Genomic DNA, 23,165 nt, shown 5'->3' with positions numbered 1-23,165 from the left:
AATCTTTTTAAAAAAATTATCATTATGTATACTAGAAAAATATAGGAATAAATCATGAATTGAAGTAATATATCCTCTAAGCCTCAAATCAATCCTTTACAGCCGGTAATTAAAACCGTCACGCTTTCTCCTAAAATGACCAACTTTTGTAACACCAGAGAAGCGCGAAAAATAGAGCAAGCATGGACGATGGCGATCTTACGGCTCTATCGCTCTTTAGAGATTCTACTGCCGAAGCCTTTTTCAAAAATACTTCTCCAGAACAATACGAAGGTAGATTTAGTTATTTCCCCGTTGATTTTCCTATTTCACATCAATAAGTCCATGCCTGAATTTGCTGTAGATGCGTATGCCGTTGAACTCGAGCATCTAAACACACCCGATATTGTCAATATCCTTCTTGCACAAGATACCAGTGCACATTACAGCGTGGAAGTTGAGTAAGTTCTATACATATTATGTTTACTCTTCTCTTAATCTAAAATTTTTCTCGATATTCACTTATTCAAAGTATGATCCTTCTCTTTAATTCCAATCTTGAGTTGGGAATGCTCGTCACTTTTCACCCTGCGATTTTCCTCCCCATTTTTGATCGTGCTGCACAGAAAGCACAAACTAATATCATGGATCATCATCCTTTGCGAATGGATATGATAGTAAAACCATTCTTTCATGTCAGATTACGCAGGTAAGTTTTGGTATTTTTAGAGAAATGTTACGGAAAAAAATGTGATTTATTGGGGATGAATGTATAGTGTGCCAGGTATTAGAGAGTACAGCTGTGACACGATTCCTAGGGCAAAGGATGTGGGAAAACTGTTGGCAGTGGCGGGTACTGTTATTCGGTTTGTAGAAGCTCATCTAAAATATTCGTATGATAACACAACTCATTTAATCATATCTCCTCCTCCTTTATATGGCCATTCTTATTTGCTGTAATTTTTTCGTACAATCAGAACTGGGATCCCGAAAACAGTCGAGTCAGAACGCATCTATGAGTGTCAAAAATGCAAACGTCATTTTCGAGTTTCTGCAGATATTGCTCAATACAACGCCGCCCCTCCTCCGTCTTATTGTCTCGCAGAAACAACAGAGGACGAGGAGAAGTGCTACGGGTCAAAGTTTAATTTAATTGGGTTGGAAGCTGGTATATATTAACTATGTTCCTTTGGAGTCAGTTTGAACTAAATTTTTCTTAATCTTTTCTAGGTGAACAACCAATTAACTGCATCGACTATCAGGAGATAAAAATTCAGGAGCAAGTTAACAAGCTAGGGATAGGCTCGATTCCTCGATCCATGGTAGTTGTTTTAACGAATGACCTCGTGGATCAAGCGAAATCAGGCGATGATGTGACAATAACGTAGGCTCTCTAGGATGTTCCCTGTTTTTTTTTTAACATATATTTTAAACGACTATTTATATAAAGAGGAATAGTGAGTAGCAGATGGAGGCCGCTTCTTGCAAATGACCGGTGCGATATTGAAATATTCCTACTTGCAAATCATGTTCGCGTCCATAATGACCATCACGCAGGGATATCTATCACAGATGAGACGCACAAAGAGTTTGAAGAGTATTGGAAGACTTACCAAGCCAATCCTTTCGAAGGTTGAATATAACAAATCTCTCAAAATCTTGAATTTATTATTTACCAAGAGTTTATTTATTATAGGACGGTTCGTATGGCCAATCCGCTAAGCTAAACATATATATTCTTATAATTTCTTCAATGGTTATAGAAATAATATTATTGCTAGCGTATGTCCGCAAATATATGGCCTTTATCTTGTGAAACTTGCCGTCTTGCTTGTTCTAATCGGAGGGGTAGAGCACACTGATAGAATGCGTATACGTGGACAGCCTCATATGCTTTTAATTGGCGATCCTGGTAAATGCGTTATCTCTTTTCAAACTGGAGTATGTGGCTGAATTCCTGTTGATATAGGGACTGGCAAGTCGCAGTTCTTGAAGTATGCATCAAAACTTGTACCACGCTCAGTTCTCACTACTGGAATTGGGTCATCAAGTGCAGGACTCACCGTTACAGCTGTTCGCGTCAGTAATCTAACAGATATTAGAATAATACACTCTTTATTAAAAATTAGTGTTTTTTGAAATATTTAGGATGGTGGAGAGTGGCAACTTGAAGCTGGTGCACTTGTGCTTGCAGACAGAGGTCTTTGTTGTATTGATGAATTTGGAAGTATTCGTGAGCACGATAAACTCGCAATCCATGAGGCAATGGAACAACAGACTATCTCTATCGCGAAAGCAGGAATCGTTACAAATTTAAACACTCGGTAAACACTACATCCTCCTCATAACTTAAATCACTCCCTTTCTAAACTATGATGTCTACGCACCTACAGATGTTCTGTGCTGGCTGCCACAAATACCATAGGAAAATATGACTCTGATCAATCTGTATCTATAAATGTAGCCCTCAGCGGCCCACTCCTCTCTCGATTCGATTTAGTTCTTGTACTTATAGATTCACAGAACGATGTTTGGGATCGTGTTGTCTCTTCTTTTGTGCTTGGTGAACATTTTCCGGATATGGAAGAGCAACAGCAATCAACCAAGGGCAAGCACTTGTGGGATATCGAGCGATTAAAAACCTATTTGCAGTATGTGAAGTCTAACTTCCGCCCTCCATTATCTCGCCAAGCCAATTTAGTATTACAGCGATATTACCAGGCACAAAGGCAGCGTGATTTGCGTAATGCGGCCCGGACAACACTTCGTCTTCTTGAGAGTCTGATTCGTCTCGCCCAGGCACATGCTCGCCTAATGGCTCACCATGAGGTCGATATAAGAGACGCCGTCGTAGTAGTAGGACTAATGGAAACATCGATGATGAGCTCCGCACTTATAGCTTCCGGTCTGGGGGATGACTCAAATACAGGCTGGAGTGGCAGCAGTGCATTGCATGATGGATTTCCGGACGACCCTGAAGCAGAATATCTCAAATTAGAGGAAGCTGTACTGAAACGTTTGGGACTCGAGGATCTAAGGTCTGAGCCTTCAAGTTCGTCAAGCGGAGTGTCAGCGGTAGGTAACGGATTAGTGGACGAGCCAGTAAGTATATCAGAAGAAGCTGGCGAGGAAGATGATTGGGTCGCTCGAAGCCAGGACTGGCCTGCTACCTGTAAAGAAAAAATTTAGGTAGTAATGAAATAATGGAATGTGCTCTCCCCTTATAATATGGTGAAGTTCCATAGTTTAAAAGAGAAGATCTGCTTATTTTATATAGAGTGTAGATACTGGTTGTATTATAAATATATACCTATTGACTTTATTTGTTTCAGAGGTGGTTGGGTTTAGGTAAAGCGAAATGAAAAAAAAAATTGACTATATAAAAGGAAAATAAGAGAATAACTTATAGAGAAATCGTTAGTTGCTTGATTAGGAATTCTCTTTCTCTGCTTGTTGTCTTTTCCGAGCAATTTTCTCAAGCTTTAGCTTGTCTAGCTCCTCCTGCGTGGTGCTGATAATAATAAACATATATTAATAAAGTGGAATGAGAAACATATATATAGAAGTATATTACTAAGAATTTAGGCATTTATTCATCTCTTTGTGAAGTTTTCGGCATTTCCATACCACAGTTAACTGATGCGTTTTGCTGCACTCAACGAAATCTAAATGGCATTGATAAGAATAAATAAGCACTGAATATCTATCATATAAATACAAGTAAATTAGCTAATACCTTTTATTTTAGAGTCACAATTAGCTAATGCATTTTGTTTGAGCTGTTTAAAACAGGCTTCTTCCTCGGCTCGTGTTAGAGCATGCACGGCCTCAGAAGCTTTGCGGTGAAATGGATTCTTAAGGGACATTAAGTATGTTTTATAGGGAGGCGAGAGGGAAAGGGTCAGCTTGCCACTACTGCGCCGCGAGAAATAAATGCAAAATATTTCAACTCTTTTCAGCAGGGTTCTGCACTTTGACTTGCGATGCTAGCTAGAAGCTATAGAATATCCAGAAAAATAACCCAGTTGTTTCCACTGGCTCAGCTATCAACTAGTGCCAATGGGGAAAACCGAAGAAATTTGAATAAATTTTATGATATCGTGATTGTAGGGGGTGGAATTGTAGGTACTTCCCTTGCATGCGCGTTAGGTAATTAAAAGTTAGTTTCGAGTGTTTCCATGATGCTTGTTCTATCATGCTCCATCTCTTTGTATTTATAGCATCGTCTCCGACCTTGAAGAACCTCAAAATTGCTCTCCTTGAAGCTGGCTCCCTATCTAAATACCTCTCGTGGACACCTTCCCCGAATGAATATTCTAATCGCGTAAGCTCACTAACACCTGCGTCTGTTAAACTTTTCCAAGGTAAAAATAAAACTTTGGAATATTTGTAATTCTATCTCATTCCTATAATATTTATAAGATATCGGCGTTTGGAATAAGCTGGATTTGGATCGCGTGCAGCCTTACCCTCATATGCACGTCTGGGACGGGCTGACTAATGCACATATTCATTTCAATTCTCAACTTGTATCAGGAAGTAATGGTGCAATTGCATGGATGGTCGAAAACTTGAATATGCAACGGGCTGCTATTCGGCGGTTGGAAGAGTTGGGCGGAAGCTTAGAAATTATTGAAGGATCTAAAGTTGAGAAAGTTCAATTAGAGACTGAAGGCGAAGATACAGGAGGAATCGACTGGCCAAATGTATATTTGGAAGGTGGACGAAAATTGAAGACGAGGCTTCTAGTCGGTGCTGATGGGATAAATTCTCCCGTACGGTCTTTTGCGCAGATCGAGTCCCTCGGATGGAATTATGATGCAATGGGCGTGGTGGCAACACTACAGGTGGATGCGATGGTTGAAAATAATACGGCGTGGCAACGCTTCCTGCCATCTGGCCCCATTGCTATGTTACCTGTAAGTAGTGCTTAGAATATCTTGGACGTTCTCTAGTCATTGTAATCGCCCTACTGCCGCTGACTCAATACTATTGAATTCTATGAATACATGCTTCTAGCTAAAAAACGGTTATTCTTCCCTCGTTTGGTCGACGACCCCTGCTATCGCAACCAAGATTCGCTCCCTTCCACCAGCCGACTTCTGCCATTTAGTCAATGCTGCTTTCAGGCTCAGCTGGGCAGATATTAAATACTTTACCTCACATGCTCCAAATATAAATACTGAAGAGGAGTATGCTTGGCGTTCCAGTGTTGAGTTCTCTGCACCGGATGCCAAAAAGCTTCTTCCTCCTCTTGTCACGCAGGTTCAGGATGGGACTCGTGCTGCTTTCCCTCTTAAAATGCGCAATTCTGAACGCTATGTCACGGATAGAGTTGCTTTAGTGGGAGATGCAGCCCATACTGTCCACCCGCTTGCAGGCCAAGGCCTCAACCAAGGCCTAGGAGACGTGAGCTCTCTTTCGCGTGTTGTTGAGCAAGGAGTGCTTGATGGATCTGATATCGGTAACGTGAATGTACTGACCCAATATTCCTCAGAAAGATATTTGGCAAATTTAGCGATTCTGGGAGTTTGCGACAAGCTGTATCGACTGTATGGGACGGAATTCGGACCAGTTGTATGGGCACGCTCTCTCGGATTATCGGGTGTGAATTCATTTGGATTATTGAAGGTGAAGTAATTTAAATACAATAGAGGAAACTCTCAGCTAGCTTAATATTAATATATGCCTTCCGGACAGAGTGAGATAATGCAGTTTGCAATGGGATTAGAGACGTTGAACAAGTCGAGAATATAATTCTTGTTAAATTGCCATTTTATATTATAATATATGCATACTTTATTTTCTCAATCTTCTTGCAAGATCCAAACTATCTAAAACTCCCATAATTCTATTCCTATCTTGTTTGTCGATCTTGATTCTCATCCGCATCTCTAAATTGATCATAGTCTGTGTTTTCCATGTCGATATCGTTCTGATCTCCAGTTTCCTGGCTTTGTTCCGGGATGGGTCCCGAAATAATCGAGTCTAGGTGCGCCAGGGCTGCCCTCCCAACCTCACTCAACTCTGCTTCATCGCTTGGGGCGACCGTGAAAAATTCATTATCTTCGTCATCATAATTTTCGTAGTCGTCGTCGTCATAGAAACCTCCATTTGTATGCTCGCTTTCTTTGGAAGGATGTAAAGCGGCGCAATCGCAGAGTGCCATATAGATCGCATCCACTATAATCACCGCGTTCAAGATCAGAGTGTTAATATAGGTAGCAGCACTACGAAAATCCCAAGCTACGAAAAAACAAAAAGAAAAAACATACAAGATCCCAGATCGTCTGGCACAAAACGCAGCTCCACTGGTTGCTCCTCTCCTTCCTCGCCCTCATTTACATCCAGCTGGCAGTATATGCACTGTCCACCCTCAAAGGTACGCGATACAGCGTGAATAATTATGGACGGATAATCAATCGAAAAGCCCACGGATGTTTGAGAGGAAAAGAAATAAAGTTTATCTTCGCGGACGACAAGATCTCCCTTTCCGAGTTCTGAAGGAATATCGGAACCGGACAGCTGCTGGGTAAGAATGGACAGAGGTGTTATAATTGCACGAACTGCAGCTTGGTGATGTCGAACCGAGGAAGTAGATTCTTCGGGAGACCTTAAAAATGTGATCGGCATTCTCGAAGTTGCTCTTAGAAAAATATTTTCAATGAATGAGAGACGCGAGAATGCAAATTGGCCACTGAGACTAGTTTTGACTGCTAAATTTGTACCGAGTAAACATAGCCTTGATTAAATAGATATGGCCCAAGAAGGCACATTGCCACCCCCTTCGAACGCACCCGTCTACAGCACCAAAGTCAAAAGTGAGAAGAAAAAAAAGCCCCCTTCACTCAATGTTCATGTTACTTTCCAGGACTCACATCTTGCCGTCCTATGGAAAGGCCCTGGGATTACACCTCACGCACTCACACATTATCTCCCTTATCTCTTCTCTGCCGATACCGAAACGACGCCACTTACCCTTCATTGCATATATCATGTTGGAAAGGCTTGCTCTGGCTATTTAGTAGTATCAAAATCCCTAGAGATGAAAAAGACTCTTACCGCGATGCTCAATCGTGGGGAAATAAATGCGAGGTATCGTGCTCTTTGCCATGGACGTGTTGCCACACATGAAGATAGCATAAATGTAGCATTAGACAGCTCGATAGAAGAATCCTCCATAATAACTGCTTGTGAGCTTATTAAATATTCCCCAAGTACGTCTGCAGGAACACTCTCTACTCTCGATATTGTCACTTCGCAACCAGCAGGTAATGCTCCTCTCCGGCGCTATTTCTTTAAAACATCCAACCCTATTGCTGGCCAATCTTCTCATACGAAGCCGTTGAAAAGCAACAAGAACAAGGGCCTCTGTCTCTCGCTGATAGAAATTTGGTTTCACCACCCGGTGACAAATGAAGAAATAAGGATAAAGGGGGAGGAGCCGGCAAAATTTGAGGGAATACGGACTAGAGAAGCTCATTTTTTCGGAAAGAAGCGAGAAGAAGACGAGCGAATATTAGAAGAATATTATCAGAGAGAAGGCCTTGACAAGCAAGGCATAGAAGAGAGAGGGGAAATAGAGGAGAGAATGCCGGTTGCCTATCGAATTGGTGAACAATACTTCTTTCGGCACCCCTTCATCGTTTCTCCTGCAACCATCATACCGCGTCCAAGTACCGAGACACTTGTGCAGGCAACCCTTGACAATTTTACAGTCGAATCAAGCATCAAAATACTGGATTTGGGCACAGGGAGCGGATGCATCCTGCTATCCATATTGGCTTCTCTACCTCTTTCATTCGGTGTTGGAGTCGATATCAGTCCGGACGCATTAAGTATAGCGGAAAAAAATCGACAGCGTCTTCACTTGGAGGATCGATCCAAATTCCTTCTCGCAGATTTTACTCGACTTTCACATGAGGAGGGACTTTTGAGCGAGGGGCCGTTCGATGCTATAGTGTGCAATCCTCCATATCTCTCACCACAGCAGCGGTCTCGACTTGATTTAGCTAGTGTCTATGAACCTGAGTTGGGTCTTTTCACAAATTCGCGAGACGGGCTCGAATATTACAAAGCAATACACAATGGACTAATGTGCACTAGTCTATTGAAGAAGGGTGGGCTCCTTGCATTAGAGTGTGCAAAAGGAGCGATGGATGCTGTAAAGGCGGTGTTTGAGAACTGGAAACACGAAGGAGTAGTAAAGGACGGTCAAGGATTTGAACGGTGTCTTGTACTACGAGCTCCATGAAGAGGAGCTCTAAAGCGTAATAATACTAGGTTGTCAAATAAAATAGAGTACAGCGAATATTCGTAAGGATTGACTTTTCAAAAGCAATCAAATGAGACTAACATCTAAATAGCGCACAAATCGTGGGGAAATAAATGCGAGGTATCGATAGAAAACTATTTTGGGAAACTGTGACTTTTTTTTCTCGAGAGTATCCATTTGTAATCTCAACACTGAGTTTTCGCCGTATACGCTGCCCATGTTTGTTACCCGTTTCGCTCGCCAGCGAGCTCCTTCTCCATTTCTTCGCCATTTTCTAACCCAAGACGAATCTAAACTCAAAATGGAAGGGCCCATTTACCAGAATATCCAGAGAAAAGTGAGCTTCCCGTCTTCTTTAATGTTCTAAATTATTTTGCTAACACTTATCCACTTAATTAATAGTTAACCGAGAATTTGAATCCTCTCAACTTGGAGATCATAAATGAATCCCATCTTCATGCCCACCATGCCGCGATGAAGGGAGTGACAAGCAAGGAAACTCACTTCAGGTTCTTATTCCCCTAGTTAATCTCCCTCTAATTGACAGAAGTATAACGTTTTTTTTTAGAGTCAGCGTAGTCTCTGACGCATTCGAGGGTAAAAATATGATGCAGCGACATCGCATGATCTACGGGCTGCTGGATGAGGAGTTCAAGGGCGGATTACATGCACTCTCGCTCAAGACAAAGACAACAAAGGAGCTAGCGAACTCATCCACAGGCTCAGCAGCGAGTTCTTAATTGAAGAATAAAAGTCCATTTGCGTTTTATTTATTTGGTTACAAAGATATGCCCACTTTTTTTTTTTCATACAAACATAGATAAAAAAAAAAGGAAACCAGAAAGAGTCGTGAAATGGAAAAGTCTAGCAATTATGTTCAGTTCCAGATCATATACTATAGAGAAAAGAGAGTTAGGGAACTGCACAATCAAGCCAAGCAATACATGAATAACCTACCTTGGGTGTACTCGAGAACTTAGCATATCCCTTGATGACTTTATTGACGGCTTCCAAGAAGTCTTTCTCTGTGGCTACCTTCCGCCTTGCTCTGATAGCAAACATACCGGCCTCCGTGCACACACTTCTTAATTCAGCACCGGTGCTATTGGGGCATAACCTTGCAATAAGCTCATATCGAATATCACGCTCGACACTCATACTTCTTGCATGGATCTTGAGGATGTGCGAGCGCCCCTCGAGATCGGGTAGACTGAACTCGACTTTACGGTCAAGACGTCCTGGACGTAGTAAAGCAGGGTCGAGCGTGTCAGGCCGGTTTGTGGCCATTAATACCTTGATATTTCCTCTTGGATCAAACCCATCTAGTTGATTGATAAGCTCCAACATAGTTCGCTGCACTTCATTATCACCTCCTGCGCCATCGTCAAATCTTGCTCCGCCAATTGCATCCACTTCATCAAAAAAGATGATGCATGCTTTCTTCGTGCGAGCCATTTCAAAGAGTTCGCGTACCATTCTAGCACCCTCACCAACATATTTTTGGACAAGCTCGGAACCAATGACACGAATAAAGGTTGCATCAGTACGGTTAGCAACCGCCCGAGCGCACAAAGTTTTGCCAGTACCCGGAGGACCATACAGAAGCACACCTTTTGGCGGATCAATACCAAGATTTACAAAGCGCTCAGGCTAAAAAAAAGGGGAGGAACATATTAATAAACAAAAGCACCGAAATAAAAATATTATCACCCACTCACTTGTAACAATGGCATCTCCACGACCTCTCTTAGTCGTTCAATCTGCTCTTTACAGCCACCAACGTCACCATATGTTACATCGGGTTTCTCTTCAACTTGCATCATTGTGACCGTTGGATCAATCTTGGGAGGAAGAGGAATCTGAATCTGGTACTTATTACGATCAACTCTGAATTCAACGTGGAAAGACAAGAGCAAAGTTAAAATTACATCCATGATATCGTAGCCATAGAGATACTTACCCCACTCGCATTCCTTCCTCTACGTCTGTTGGTGATACCCGCTCCCCTAGTCCTACAACGAACTTTGCAATCTGTTTTACATTTATAACATATTTCGCTTCCTCCCCTTGGCCAGCCTGAATAATCTTAGTACATCGAGCTACCTGAAAATATAATTCATTCCATTTAAGTCAGATCATTTGGAGTTGGATTTATCTGGAAATTACTTGGAGCGGCTGTTCTTCGTGCATTCTCTGTTTGTCAGCGGCTATATCCCAAAGATTGGGCATGGCAAGGCCTGTATCAGATTCTTTCACACCTAAGAAAAGCTCGAATAAATTAATTAAATGATTCACTACAAGGATATAAATAGTGTGCTAACCAATCTTTTCGTTAACCCGTTTCTGTGTATCTTTGATTTCATTTTCGATCTTCCTCAGTTCCTTTGCATAAGGGCCTTGTCCCTATAATCATCGATTTTGTAAGCCGTAGAAAATAAAACATATAGATCAACTATCCCTACGTATGTTTTGAGTAGCTGGATGTCTCCTTCGTCTAGAGCGACAATTTTCTCCTCTTCCTTGTCCTCAACTGGCTTGTTATATTTTTCCCAGTCTTCTTTTGGAGCCATTGCTTCGGTGATGTGAAAGTAACTAGTGGCAAAAAATAACCGAAGTATGAGACGCGATAAAAGAAACAGACGTGTTGCGTAAGCTTCAAGTTGCCAAGCCACACTTTTCATTAGCTTACAGATCATGGAAATATTTTGCGAGCGCTTGCCAACTTAGCAACTATAAAGAATATAAGGCCATAATGTACCCTTTGTTTTCTGGAATTATGAAGCCATTATTTCTTTCGAAATATGGCATATATCATAGAATTTGAATAAAAAAATTACGGACAAGATAGAAAATTGTATTAATAGAGGCATCTATTAGATGTTTTAATGATTTTGGGAATGCAAGCAGCACGCTTATATTGAAGTTGAACTATCAATAGGGCGAGTGTATGAACAGACTGATACTACCAAATAGTTTGATTGCTGGTTGGCACTTTCAAGTAGCTCTTGCTTTTACTGATTTCAAATCTAGGATTAATTACCATTTATCGTCTATTATGGATAATTCTCCCTGCATATGATCATGAGATTCGAGCTGACAGTGCTGGTGGCAAAAATTAAGTCACGAACCGTTAAAACTTCTTCAAATAGAGAATCTCCATTTCTTTTACATTTCATTCTCTTTTTTCCTACGTTCGCATACTAATCTATGACAAAAGAAACTAGTGATCCTCCCTATGAGAAATACCCGCCTCCCTCATCTAATCTCATGCGCCAGCTTGTATTTTCATATCTGGTCCATCATTCTCACGAAAGAAGTGCGCGTGCATTTCTAGAAGAGGTGAAGCTGCTTGAAGGTCATAATTCCGGTAAGTATTCATCTCGCTAACGTAGCCTAGGTGGCATGTTGATGTCGTTTTATTTTTTCTAGATGTTAAAGGCCCATTACTAAGCGAGAAGTATGAAGAACTATTAAATATAACACACCAGAGAAAAAGTAGGTATAACCTATTATGCAAAAAAAAAGAGTACTCTAGGAATCATGCTTAATATGAAATGATAGAGATTATGGCTTCCATCCGTGCTGGCCGCATAGACCGCACCATTGCTCTAGTTAATGCATCATTCCCTGGCGCACTCTCCACCTCGCCATCCACCTCAAATTCTCGTACCATCGAGACGGCTTTTGCCCTTGCATGTCAAGCGTTGATCGAACTCATTAGAGCTGAAAAGTTTCTCCTAGCAATCGAGCAGGCTCGAAGAATTCATAATACATTCTCGAAATTATTAATCTCTTCATCAGAAGAGTTGGAGTGCTTTGAGCACACGCTCGAAGACGTGTTTTCCTTGATCTGCTACACTGAACCTGAGAAGAGCTGTGTGGGACACTACATGTCGAAGGAATGGAGAATAGGGTTGGCAGAGGAGGTGGACAGAGCATTGGTGGAATACATGGGGTGTAAAGGAGAAAGCCCACTTGAAATACTGGTGCGGCATGCGATGTGCGTGCGCAAAGAGGTCGAATTGCGGACAAAGCGGAAAGGGGACCCTATCTTTAAAATGGAGTTTAAATAACGTTGCCCTAGAAAACATTTGTGCTATACATGAATAGAATGAATATATCCCGTATGTATTTTTTTTTTTGAATTAATTAAGCTTTTTGGTTTCAGAGATTTAATTTTCCATTTACATTGTTTATTGAGAGAAAAATCTAACTATTCAAAAGAGAAAAAAGAGAAAAAAAAAAACGTGTATAGATAGAAAAAAAAAGGATGCGAAATTTTAAATAGTACTGGACAGGACTGTTCTTTACTCCTTGAAGTCCATAAACACTTGCAATCGCTGGGCAATTCTTGGCGGGAATCGCATCTCACCCAAGCTCTCGTAAAACACCACCACTATTTCATATATACAAGCCTCGATTGCAGTAACAACCGCATGCGTTTCCTGCACTACCCTCGCTCTTTTTCTCTTGTCAGGGGGCCGTTGAAGGAATTCCTCAGTCGCCATCAGACACGTGAGGAGACACTCAAGGACGCGAGGGATGTCTCGCTGCACGACTCCGTACTGATCCTCGTGATAGGAGGCTGCTGTGAGACGGGAAAGTACTTGAGCAGCCCAAATGACAAGTTGCCAATTGCTGAAAACGCGTTGTGCCTGACGCTCGCCTGTCTCTGCAAATAAAATCTTGCCCCAGCGATAGCGTTCTAGCATCTTGCGCATATTCAGAACTAAATTGGCCACCCAAACCTCGGGAGAGATGCTCGCCCCCTGCTGTTGTTTTGACGTTGCTACGGTGGGCGGTTGGCCCTCTGGGATAGACGGCGCATTGCTACCAGATTCTGGTGGGAATCCAATGCGCTGTCTCAAGTCCCCCCCCTTCTTACCTCCTGCAAAAATATCCGCCACCACCGGCTTGATACGGTTCGGGCTCGGGGGCAATTCTTTCTTTCCCTCCGTGGGTTCCTTCTGTTCTTTTTCAGGCTTTTTAGCAGGGGGATGCACTCGCTCCCGTTCGATCGCAGTAATAAGTTCGAAAACCACCTTGAAGCACTCTTCGGAAACCTGGTGCCACATTGTGGGGGTCGACATGATATCCTCGAAGAGCGCAATACGACGATGCGGGTGAGAGCGCATAACAAGCCAGAGCTCGTAGAATGCAAAGTGCTAAATAAAGTAGCCGACAGATGAGCACATTAAATAAGTTTCTTAATCGTTACAAATAAGTACCTTCATTATTGGTTTATTTTCCAGCCGAAGCCCACTAACCAAACAACGATTAGGGTCCGAGGTCGCACCTGTAAGTAAAAGTGGCTAAAAAGATACGGCCTAAAATTAGAATCTATTCACAACTAGAGAGATCTATATAGTTACCTCGGTGAAGAATATATCAAACAGTTCGTCTAAAGTGTACCAAAAGGCCGTAGCCATTCCACCTGCAATGAATGAACGTAAGATCATGTGTGGATCGAGGAAAACACGGGACCATCGGTATGAATCGTCTGCAAGACTATAGTTGAGCAGGTTAAAAAAATCGTCTTTTATCAGGGGAGTAACGCGAGAAATCAGATATTTACGAGGAAAAAGTACTGAAGACACGAAAAGTGAGTCGATATAGGACTCCACCAAAAACGAAAAAGACAATGGTGAAGCGCCACAGATACACCAGAGAGAATCGAAAACTTTTTTGAGCAATTGAAGAGAGAGACATCCTTAGGATTTGAAGCTTGCTTTGCTAGAGTAGAGATAGATTCGATGAAGTTAAGAAATAGTTTACAAAAAAAAAACGCAAAGCAAAAGATATTACATTGATGGGTTGCGACATTAAACAGTCCCTCCCATTCCGCATTCGCTTTGCACTAAACACCACGCCCAGAAAGATGATGTGAGACACGGCATATACGAACTTCTCGTTAATTCGCGGGGCATTATTTCGCCTATTCAACGAAAGTCATTATAATCAAGGTTAATGAATCCATGCTACTTTGCAGATATTCACCCTTGCATATATACGAAGACTGCAGATAAATATCGTTCCCCGTGCAAACCATAGTACGAAGTTGCTATGGAGATAGCAGACAGAATGTAGAAGCCTACGACCGCATAAGTGCCCCAGTGACCAAGATAGTAGACAATACCACCGAATAAATTCGGCTTTACTGCTCTTTTGGCTAAAGGCAAAAATAATCATAGTCTCAATAAGAAGAATCACCTCCAGTGATAGACAATATCCCTACCGTGAAGATTAGCTTTACGTGCAAACAACAGGGGTAAACTGAACGTATATATGATAAGCGTATAGAAAATGTTACGAAATGAGATAAATGTCCATAAAATATCTGCGATAATAGGCCAATGGTATATTAGAATTGGTTATGGAATACATCACATGATATTTCATCCATTTACTCAAGGAAATTCGAAACGAGATTCGCAGTTGAAACAAGACCACTGCAATGTAAGATATGCCAAATAGAGCGAACATAGTACGAAAGAAACGGACCATGAGTGCTACATTGGCGATGGATTGGTAGGGCGAGGCCCGAGCAGACATCTCGGGATTCCCTGATACAATGCTGGGCATACTTTGGATCGGGGCCGTATGGAAGATTAGTTGCTCTTGTCACTGGTATATGGAATATAAGCTGAGTAAAAAAGGTAAGAGAGAGGGGGGGGGAGGGAGAGGCGTGGAGATTGGATGACAAAATATTATTGAAGAGGATTAAAGAAAGCAGTTAACATGACAATCGCGAGCTTCCCATGTAAAGCACAATTCGCGTTTCTGTTTAAGCTTTAAAAGTGACGTCGAAGTGACTGCTCTATATTTTTATCTTTAATAGCCCGATCTTTTTTTATTAAAATTTCGGTCAGGGGAAAGTTGGATTCTAACGTTTTTACCGATTTTCACATGCAGTTATCCAAGGTAGACAATTACGAGAAGAGCGGCCTATGTGGTGTCTAATTACTTTTAATTTGTTTTCATTGTAGCTGTTTCCCAAATCTCGGTACTCGAGGTTGACCTTTCTCCTAGTTCTCCTGGAGGCGTTCGCCGTAATCCTGCTCGAAGTCATAGTCTGCACTACCATAGTTGGTTTTAATCCAGGATCGTAAGTGTCTTACCATTTCCATAGTACTACCTCTATGAAGCTTATTTTCGCAAAATGGTAGAAAAATCTTTAATGATGCGTTAGGACGAAGCACTCCGGCTTATCTTGTTATCTTCACTTTTGCCCAGTTGTTCAACCTGGTCATAATATGGGATGCGCTCGCACACCAAAACACGATTCAGGTCATAGGATTCGGAATAAGCAACATACTCTGCTTCATATTATCCATTGTCCAGGCATGTGTCTCCTACTCCTGCCATGAGAAGGGGGTTGAACTAACCCACATAACTATAGTATGTTCAAATGTCCCAGGCTTTTAGCGAGCCCTACGCAAGCTACTTCGAGCACATCAAAATGAAACTTGTGGGAGTGGCACTAACTATCGGCGTAACGGAGCTCGGTTACCTTTACCTCGGCAGTATGCTTTACAAGGAATTTGGGTAAGTGGGTTTGCTCTGAAGTCTCGCTCCACTTCTATATCTCCAGCAAATATGCGCAATAGATGGTCTATTTACAAGAAAGTAGGGGCCGATCCGATAATGAAGAGTAAGGGAATTTTTGAACAGGATGGTCCCACAAGACAACGAACCTAGCTTCACTTCTCCATGTAGATATCTATCGCACGTATCAAGTCTTTCTCCTTCTCATCAAATTCGACTTCTTCTTCTTCCTCGGCTTCTGCGTGCAATACCTAGTGCTTGTGTTAAAACAAGGTGACATCGAATATGCGCTGACCATCGTCCTCATTCCCTTGACTTTGGTTGTGTTGTTAGTTGCTATTTGGAGTGTAAGTGAATTTTGGGTTGTGCTTTTTTTTTCCTTCTCTTTCGTGTGCATGACCAAACCACTCAACCAAAACATAGGTGCGACATGAATCACGCTCCTTGATGATGCTTTTTCTCGTTTTGTTATTGGGAGGGATGGCTTATTTTGCCTTCAAACTTGTCCGCATGTACGGTGCGGAACAAGCACTAAAATATCGCGCCATGCTCCTGTTTCTGTCGACTTTTGGTTAGTGCTTCTTTTTCGGAGAACTAAACTCCCTTTAGCATAGTTGGCTTACGTTTTGCTTTTCGCACCCGTCTCTAGCGGCCATCTCCCTCATGGCTCTATTGGCCACATTTGTCAACGCTTTAGCGTGCTGGTTGAATTTCGGAAAGGGCTTGAAGCAATACTGTGAGTTGAATATGTTCTGAATATGGCATTGGTGCCAATCGCATGAGCAAGCGTTTGCTAACCGGCCGTTTTGGAATATAGTGCTACATACGAGTGGAGTAACAGTGACGGCGAATAACCCCGCATCGTCGCGGTTCATGACTATAGAATAGTTGCACCATCTTTTGGATTTTGCCTCTGCGCCCCCTCCCGTGCCTTCTCTCCCCTCCCTCTCCTCCTTCCCCTACAAACATTCCGCCCCCCCCCCCCCGTGTAAATATGCATGCAGCATTCCTTGTCATAGTCCTGTATTGTCTTCCTTAGTCATTAATAATATTGAAGTGTAAATAAACGTGGTTCGTTGCTGGATGAGGCAATGGAACGTTCCTTCCCGCATGCCAATTTTGTTCCGTTCTCTCTCCTGCCAAGGGGCTGCTGGGTTTGGGCTTCCGCCCCGGATTTTGACAACGCCGAAGAAATCCCTCATCTCAAATTTAAAAATAGAAATCCATGGACATCTCAGCAAATTTTGCAAATCAATTCGCTGGCTTCGATTCGAGGTTGTGGCATAGGAAAGTAGCAGGGGAGGGAGGGGGAGGACGGGGGCGGCAACTAGGAGGGCGCGGGGGGAAGTCTCACCGTCGCACGGTGATTCTCTCGGTGTATTTTCTGGCCGCGTTGGATCCCGGGTGGAAGCGCAGGGCCATCGGAACAAGCGGATGGAGTCGGACGCAGAGGGGGAGGAAAAAAAAGCGGTGTGGAGAACGAACAAGAGCGTGAGAAATTTGACTATTCGCCCAACAAAATTCAAAGTCAAATAATTGGAGTTTATAGAAGCCCTCGCTTTTTATTTTCCTGCACACAAATTTTGACATTTTTATAAACAATTGCTCACTTGGTTTGGCTCTTTGTTTCTTGCTTTTCTCCCCACCCGTCTTCATAGTCTTCATTTTCTCTCGCTTTTCTTCCCCCTCTTCATCTCTTCATTCATCATACACTCCCCTCTAGCCATGACTGGAACAAATTTGAACGGTGAGAATCAGAGCAAGGGTCAGATGGTGGAGAATTCCACCGGCTATAACCCCATTGTCTTTGAGGGCAAGCAGGAGCAGATGCTCAAGGTGAATCAGCTCCTTGAGGAACAGGGCTTCCTGCCCAAGGAGCTTGTCCAGAACGAAGTCTCCTGGTTCTACGGGTACGATGGGCCGACTTTTCCCGCCCTCCCCTGAATTCATCTGACATTTTCTATAAACGGTGTTTTTTTTCCCACAGTAACCTCGGCATCGACGACATGTACTTCCAAAATGAGTCCGCCGAGACCATTGCCAACCACATCATGTCACTATATGGCGCCAAGATCTCCGCCTACACCAAGAAGGAGGCCAAGCTTGAAATCAGCCTTGAGAATGAAACTGATGAAGGCGCCGTCTACATCCATACCTCCCGCCCCGGCATCTCAGAGCTAGCCGGCCCACAAGCCCAGCATGAGAAAAGGTAAGCCAGTGGACGGCTTTAGTCGCCATTCCCCTCCTTCCCCCGCCGGCCTCTCTAGGTTTCTCACTCTCCTCTCCTCCCCTTCCCTCCCCCTCCCTCCCCCCTTAGAATCGACTCCAAATATCTTGACAACAGCTCCACCGAGCTCTCATTCCGCGTCGAATCGTATCGCTCCACGGGCACCGTCTCGTCACTACTGAACCACCAACTGCGCTGCTATTTCGTCAAGAAGTGCCATTTCGTAAACCCCAACCCGACCGCTGAGGAGGAGGCGGACATCCGGCAGATTTCCGACAAGACCTTCCTCGAGAAGGCCACGGAGAACACCCTCGAGATCTACCAGAACATGGTGCGCAAGGTGTTGCAGCGCACGGGGCCCGTGATCGAGATGTTCGAGGTGGAGAACAGCCGCGAGCGCCGCCTCGTGATTGGCTATCGCCAGCGCAGCACACAGCAGTTCTTCTCGGCCATGTCGGATCTATACCACTACTACGACCTGTATTCGACCCGCAAGTACGTGGAGCAGTTCTCCAACGGCGTCAGCATCCTCTGTCTCTACCTCAACCAGGTGCCAAACACCCAGTCGCCCCCGATCGAGCACAGCATCTACCAGGTGATCAAGGAGGCCTCGCTCATCTACTGTCTGCCCACCACCCCGCTGCAGTTCTTCTTCCAGACCGGCCAGCTGAGCGTGCAGGAGGCGATCTACGGCTACGTCGGCTGGATCTTCGCCCAGCACTTCCTCAACCGCCTGGGGAGCGAGTACGCCTCGCTGACCTCCATCCTGGACCGCTCCAACCCCGAGCACGAGGAGGTGCTCAACAAGATCAAGAAGCGGCTGCGCACCGACACGTTCACGCGCGAGTACATCCTCGACATCATCAAGACCTACCCCGAGCTCATCAAGCTGCTCTACACCAACTTCGCCATGATCCACTACATCAACCCGCCGAACGCCGCCATCAAGCCCACCCTCTCGTACCAGCGCCTCCAGGCCGAGCACGTGCTGACCGACCAGGAGCTGCACGAGAAGATCCGCCGCACCACCTCCAACAGCCACGAGTTCATGGTCATGGAGTCGTTCCTCATCTTCAACAAGCACGTGCTCAAGACCAACTTCTACCAGCCCACCAAGGTGGCGCTCTCGTTCCGCCTCAACCCCGCGTTCCTGCCCGAGATCGAGTACCCCAACAAGGTCTACGGCATGTTCCTCGTGATCGGCAGCGAGTTCCGCGGATTCCACCTCCGCTTCCGAGACGTCGCCCGCGGTGGCATCCGCATCATCCGCTCGCGCAACAAGGAAGCCTACAGCATCAACCTGCGAAGCTTGTTCGACGAGAACTACGCCCTGGCCGCAACCCAGCAGCGCAAGAACAAGGACATTCCCGAGGGCGGCTCCAAGGGCACCATCCTGCTCGACATCACCCAGCAAGATAAGCCCCGCGTCGCCTTTGAAAAATACGTGGACAGTATCTTGGACTTGTTGATTCCGGGCCACTCCCCCGGCATCAAAGAGGTAAGCCTCCTCCCCCCCCCCATCTCTCGACGCCCACCGCACCCAGATTTCCCCGGGCTAACCTGTTTCTCTTCTCTCTCTCTCTCTCTCTCTCTTTCCTCCACCTCCCTTTAGCAAATCATCGATCTGCATGGCAAGACCGAGATCCTCTTCTTCGGCCCCGACGAGGGCACTGCTGACTACATGGATTGGGCCTCACAGCACGCTCGCAAGCGCGGCGCAAGCTTCTGGAAGGCCTTCACCACGGGCAAGAGCCAGTCGCTTGGCGGGATTCCCCACGATTTGTTCGGCATGACCACACGCTCCGTGCACCAGTACGTGCTTGGCATTTATCGAAAGCTCGGGCTGAAGGAGGAGCAGGTCACCAAGCTGCAGACGGGTGGGCCCGATGGGGATCTCGGCTCGAACGAAATCAAGATCTCCAAGGACAAGACGGTCGCCATCGTGGACGGGTCGGGAGTTCTCTACGACCCTGAGGGCATTTCCCGGGATGAGTTGACACGGCTTGCCAATGCCCGCCTGATGATCAGCAACTTCAACCCCGAGAAGCTTGGGCCCAAGGGCTTCAAGGTGCTGGTCGACGAGTTCAACGTCAAGCTGCCGAGCGGGGAGGTGGTGGAGGACGGGCTCTCGTTCCGCAACAACTTCCACCTTCACCCTCTGTCGACCGCGCTCGTGTTCGTGCCGTGTGGCGGTCGTCCGGAATCCGTCGATCTCGGCAACGTGCACAAGCTCCTGGATTCCCACGGCAACCCTCGCTTCAAGTACATTGTCGAGGGCGCCAACCTCTTCTTCACCCAGGAGGCCCGCCTCCGCCTCGAGAAGGCGGGCGCCATCATCTTCAAGGACGCGTCGGCCAACAAGGGAGGCGTGACCTCCTCCTCGCTCGAGGTGCTGGCCGCGCTGGCGTTCAACGACGCCGAGTTTGCCGAGCACATGCAGGTGCATGGCGACCAGGTGCCCGAGTTCTACCGCAACTACATCAACGAGGTGCATCGCATCATCGAGAAGAATGCCGAGCTGGAGTTCGAGTGCATCTGGCGCGAGCACAAGCGCACCGGTGCCCCCCGGGCCGTGGTGTCTGACGACCTCAGCACCGCCATCGTACAGCTCAACGAGCAGCTGCAGCGCACCGAGCTCTGGGACAACGAGGCCCTGCGCAAGGCCGTGCTTCGCGAGGCCTTCCCCAAGCTGCTCCTGGACCAGCTTGGCCTTGACGAGCTGCTGAAGCGAGTCCCCGAGAACTATGTCCGGGCCATTTTCGGCGCCTACCTCGCGTCGCGGTTCATCTACCAGTACGGCACGCAGCCCTCCCAGTTCGCCTTCTTTGAGTTCATGACCCCCTATTTTGCCAAGATCAACCAGCAGCATTAAGCCTGTGCGGCGGAGGAGGAGGAGGAGTAAGGAGGGTGATGTGAATATTTAGATTTTGGTTTATTTTCTTTCCATTGTTTCTTTTTCTTCGGGTGTTTTCTGGTATTAATGGGACAATTCACTTGTATTGATGTTGATGTGTTTGTGCTTGACCCCCTCTCGCACGAGCCCAGCCAAACCGAGCAAGGCCTATTTTGTTATTGTTTAGAAAGAACTTGTCAATTTGTTTTTAACCCCATTTTCCTTTTGTGAATTAAAGCATATCCATCCATTTTTAATTTGAAAACATGGCCCTAAGGGAGGAGGGGGGAGAGGAGCGAGGGCATCTTCTCTCGACCTTGTTGATGAGCGCCGACCCTATACATTAGGTCCCCTGCTTTTCGAATGAAGGACCTTGATCGTCATTGAATCAAGCAAAAGCGTGCAGGTGGCTCGCTTGGTGAGAGGGGGACTCCTCTATTCGTCTTGTGTTCAACATTTCGGTAAGGAAGACGTAATATCGATTGCACTATATGGTAGGTTTTAAGAAATTCGAACGCCAGGAGAGACCCTGGTTTTTCTGCCCTACCTCATGGTCAGCAGCGTTTCTGCCCCGATGCAATGGAAACAGACGAAAAGAACGCACGTTACCCGTTGAAAGGCCAAGCGAGAGTGACTCGAGCCATGGTTATTTCTGAGCATGTCCAAGTAGAGACTGAATCCCCAAAGAATATTCTTTGGTATTCTCTCTGTTGCTTATGCTTCTACCGCTCCTCCACCAAGTACTCCGATAGGAGCTTGGCAGAAGGGAGGAAGGGGGGGGGAGGCTTAAATGGACCAGCTTATTTAGGTTGCCCACTATGGAGCCAAGGAGTTCCCGTGTGCAAGAGAAGGCGTTCCACGATGTTCCATGATATTCCGTCATCTCCACGAATCTACCTGCCCTTGTATCGAGATCCTAAAGTAAGGGCGGACTCGTCCACTGTGGAAGACCGTTTTTTTTTTCTTTTTGTGTTTCCATTCCTTCTGTTTTCCTTAATATATTTTGCCAAGACAATCCAAGTAATCCAAAGAAGACGAGTTTGGCCGCAAAAGGAAGATTTAACGGAGTTACGCCCAGCCGACAATTTTAAATTAAGCTAGAATGGCTTATAAGGGAGCCCATTTCCGTTGTGCAGCAGCATCTCTCTTTTATATATATTTCTCTTTGCACCTTGGTTCTCCGTTGATTATCAAGACTTCATTCTTCCACCATGCCTTTCACCTGTACAGACATTTGCAAAATCGCGTGTGGTATGTAGTTCGCCCCTTCTCCCGTCTAGCGTTCTTTTGCTTCGTATATGCATGTCATTCAAGTGGCAAGCGAGGGGTGATGCTGTATGCACCCCTCCCACTCGACTTCGTGATCAGTTCTTAATCTCTGTTTTGCATATACTTAGCCATTATCCTCCCTCCTCTCGGAGTCTTCTTCGAGCGTGGCTGCCACTTCGATCTCTGCATTAACATTCTCCTAACGATACTGGGCTATTTCCCAGGCATTATCCATGCCTTATATATTATCTTCAAGGTAGCAATGAATGCAAGGGTGCCAGGGTGCATGGAAGCGTGCTAACCCGATTCTTTTTCTCTATAGTATTGATCTAGGCGCGTGGATACTTCGATGGTCGTTGTCTAGATTCAGCCTTTTGTCATTTCATCCCATCCCGCTCAGTATTTCCCCTCCTCTAATCTAGAAGTTTGTGAATTCAATCTCCATGTTGTCTCTACTACTATTTTGAACATGTAATAGATACGAATCCAATATAGTATATCATTGTAGCCTGCATTCTGGATTCCTTATTGGGGCATCCTAATGACTGTCGTTGAGCTCAAACTCGTTCCATATGGAGGGAAAGGGATAAAAATCCGATGGGCGGGGGTCCAAATTAAATGGGCCTCCAAGCCAATTGGGAACAACCGCCTTTGGGTGCTCCAGATGAAGAATGATGACTAGTTTTTTGTTTATCCTGTTTCTGGCCTGAGCATGGCTTAGAGGCAAAACAAGTGTTGGGGAGTGAAGGAGATCGATGCGATTCTAGCACCGGCTCCCAAAGGATGGCTGGAGGATGGCCTCTGCCTTGGGGCATGATTAGGCATGATCCGCTCTCCAGAGCAACCTTAGCTAAGGCATCTAGCGACAATCCAAAACTTACAGAAGCTAATGGCGACCCAGCCTCAAACCTAACCCAAACAGTCCGGAAGGAAAAAAGTTTTAACTGAAAATGGGCAAGGGCAGACTGGATTGGAGA

General features: G+C 45.1%; 13 protein-coding genes across 13 annotated transcripts; 9 read left to right on the top strand and 4 right to left on the bottom strand.

Annotated features, from left to right (window-relative positions):
- Window positions 1-182: 182 nt before the first annotated feature.
- On the top strand, window positions 183-1,616 carry VTP21DRAFT_5746 (uncharacterized protein; the record flags this gene model as incomplete). Its single annotated transcript, XM_069396301.1, has 7 exons — window positions 183-273; window positions 344-440; window positions 512-688; window positions 756-845; window positions 957-1,147; window positions 1,210-1,363; window positions 1,430-1,616. The coding sequence occupies 7 exons, from the start codon at window positions 183-185 to the stop codon at window positions 1,614-1,616; spliced, it is 987 nt and encodes a 328-aa protein (XP_069247827.1).
- Window positions 1,617-1,845: 229 nt separating this feature from the next.
- On the top strand, window positions 1,846-3,168 carry VTP21DRAFT_5745 (uncharacterized protein; the record flags this gene model as incomplete). The annotated part of the gene is made up of 4 exons (XM_069396300.1): window positions 1,846-1,891; window positions 1,949-2,058; window positions 2,128-2,303; window positions 2,373-3,168. The coding sequence occupies 4 exons, from the start codon at window positions 1,846-1,848 to the stop codon at window positions 3,166-3,168; spliced, it is 1,128 nt and encodes a 375-aa protein (XP_069247826.1).
- Window positions 3,169-3,408: 240 nt separating this feature from the next.
- Window positions 3,409-3,845, bottom strand: VTP21DRAFT_5744 (uncharacterized protein; the record flags this gene model as incomplete). The annotated part of the gene is made up of 3 exons (XM_069396299.1): window positions 3,409-3,490; window positions 3,554-3,644; window positions 3,716-3,845. 3 exons carry the CDS (start codon window positions 3,843-3,845, stop codon window positions 3,409-3,411), a joined length of 303 nt encoding a protein of 100 aa, XP_069247825.1.
- Window positions 3,846-3,962: 117 nt separating this feature from the next.
- Window positions 3,963-5,736, top strand: VTP21DRAFT_5743 (uncharacterized protein; the record flags this gene model as incomplete). The annotated part of the gene is made up of 5 exons (XM_069396298.1): window positions 3,963-4,128; window positions 4,200-4,343; window positions 4,402-4,898; window positions 4,999-5,610; window positions 5,680-5,736. The coding sequence occupies 5 exons, from the start codon at window positions 3,963-3,965 to the stop codon at window positions 5,734-5,736; spliced, it is 1,476 nt and encodes a 491-aa protein (XP_069247824.1).
- Window positions 5,737-5,836: 100 nt separating this feature from the next.
- Window positions 5,837-6,612, bottom strand: VTP21DRAFT_5742 (uncharacterized protein; the record flags this gene model as incomplete). The annotated part of the gene is made up of 2 exons (XM_069396297.1): window positions 5,837-6,162; window positions 6,255-6,612. The coding sequence occupies 2 exons, from the start codon at window positions 6,610-6,612 to the stop codon at window positions 5,837-5,839; spliced, it is 684 nt and encodes a 227-aa protein (XP_069247823.1).
- Window positions 6,613-6,736: 124 nt separating this feature from the next.
- Window positions 6,737-8,233, top strand: VTP21DRAFT_5741 (uncharacterized protein; the record flags this gene model as incomplete). Its single annotated transcript, XM_069396296.1, has 1 exon — window positions 6,737-8,233. The coding sequence occupies one exon, from the start codon at window positions 6,737-6,739 to the stop codon at window positions 8,231-8,233; it is 1,497 nt and encodes a 498-aa protein (XP_069247822.1).
- Window positions 8,234-8,471: 238 nt separating this feature from the next.
- On the top strand, window positions 8,472-8,994 carry VTP21DRAFT_5740 (uncharacterized protein; the record flags this gene model as incomplete). The annotated part of the gene is made up of 3 exons (XM_069396295.1): window positions 8,472-8,591; window positions 8,657-8,763; window positions 8,823-8,994. 3 exons carry the CDS (start codon window positions 8,472-8,474, stop codon window positions 8,992-8,994), a joined length of 399 nt encoding a protein of 132 aa, XP_069247821.1.
- A 137-nt stretch (window positions 8,995-9,131) lies between these two features.
- On the bottom strand, window positions 9,132-10,824 carry VTP21DRAFT_5739 (uncharacterized protein; the record flags this gene model as incomplete). Its single annotated transcript, XM_069396293.1, has 7 exons — window positions 9,132-9,149; window positions 9,212-9,904; window positions 9,973-10,141; window positions 10,215-10,357; window positions 10,421-10,512; window positions 10,576-10,657; window positions 10,717-10,824. The coding sequence occupies 7 exons, from the start codon at window positions 10,822-10,824 to the stop codon at window positions 9,132-9,134; spliced, it is 1,305 nt and encodes a 434-aa protein (XP_069247820.1).
- A 637-nt stretch (window positions 10,825-11,461) lies between these two features.
- VTP21DRAFT_5738 (uncharacterized protein) lies at window positions 11,462-12,327 on the top strand (the record flags this gene model as incomplete). The annotated part of the gene is made up of 3 exons (XM_069396292.1): window positions 11,462-11,621; window positions 11,684-11,749; window positions 11,816-12,327. 3 exons carry the CDS (start codon window positions 11,462-11,464, stop codon window positions 12,325-12,327), a joined length of 738 nt encoding a protein of 245 aa, XP_069247819.1.
- Window positions 12,328-12,561: 234 nt separating this feature from the next.
- On the bottom strand, window positions 12,562-14,836 carry VTP21DRAFT_5737 (uncharacterized protein; the record flags this gene model as incomplete). Its single annotated transcript, XM_069396291.1, has 8 exons — window positions 12,562-13,419; window positions 13,483-13,566; window positions 13,627-13,762; window positions 13,830-13,987; window positions 14,060-14,189; window positions 14,252-14,423; window positions 14,490-14,591; window positions 14,662-14,836. 8 exons carry the CDS (start codon window positions 14,834-14,836, stop codon window positions 12,562-12,564), a joined length of 1,815 nt encoding a protein of 604 aa, XP_069247818.1.
- A 156-nt stretch (window positions 14,837-14,992) lies between these two features.
- VTP21DRAFT_5736 (uncharacterized protein) lies at window positions 14,993-16,687 on the top strand (the record flags this gene model as incomplete). The annotated part of the gene is made up of 10 exons (XM_069396290.1): window positions 14,993-15,014; window positions 15,093-15,175; window positions 15,241-15,359; window positions 15,421-15,541; window positions 15,654-15,799; window positions 15,862-15,905; window positions 15,971-16,146; window positions 16,223-16,370; window positions 16,449-16,535; window positions 16,617-16,687. The coding sequence occupies 10 exons, from the start codon at window positions 14,993-14,995 to the stop codon at window positions 16,685-16,687; spliced, it is 1,017 nt and encodes a 338-aa protein (XP_069247817.1).
- Window positions 16,688-17,524: 837 nt separating this feature from the next.
- On the top strand, window positions 17,525-20,898 carry VTP21DRAFT_5735 (uncharacterized protein; the record flags this gene model as incomplete). Its single annotated transcript, XM_069396289.1, has 4 exons — window positions 17,525-17,709; window positions 17,787-18,008; window positions 18,117-19,524; window positions 19,639-20,898. The coding sequence occupies 4 exons, from the start codon at window positions 17,525-17,527 to the stop codon at window positions 20,896-20,898; spliced, it is 3,075 nt and encodes a 1,024-aa protein (XP_069247816.1).
- A 108-nt stretch (window positions 20,899-21,006) lies between these two features.
- On the top strand, window positions 21,007-22,391 carry VTP21DRAFT_5734 (uncharacterized protein; the record flags this gene model as incomplete). The annotated part of the gene is made up of 3 exons (XM_069396288.1): window positions 21,007-21,146; window positions 22,056-22,170; window positions 22,317-22,391. 3 exons carry the CDS (start codon window positions 21,007-21,009, stop codon window positions 22,389-22,391), a joined length of 330 nt encoding a protein of 109 aa, XP_069247815.1.
- Window positions 22,392-23,165: the final 774 nt, after the last annotated feature.

This window comes from Calcarisporiella thermophila (assembly GCF_041956535.1).
Source record: "Calcarisporiella thermophila strain CBS 279.70 unplaced genomic scaffold VTP21scaffold_23, whole genome shotgun sequence".
In the NCBI taxonomy this organism is placed as follows: Eukaryota; Fungi; Calcarisporiellomycota; class Calcarisporiellomycetes; order Calcarisporiellales; family Calcarisporiellaceae; genus Calcarisporiella; species Calcarisporiella thermophila.
The sequence above is the reverse complement of the archived record's forward strand: the minus strand, read 5'-3'. Positions and strand labels throughout refer to the sequence as shown.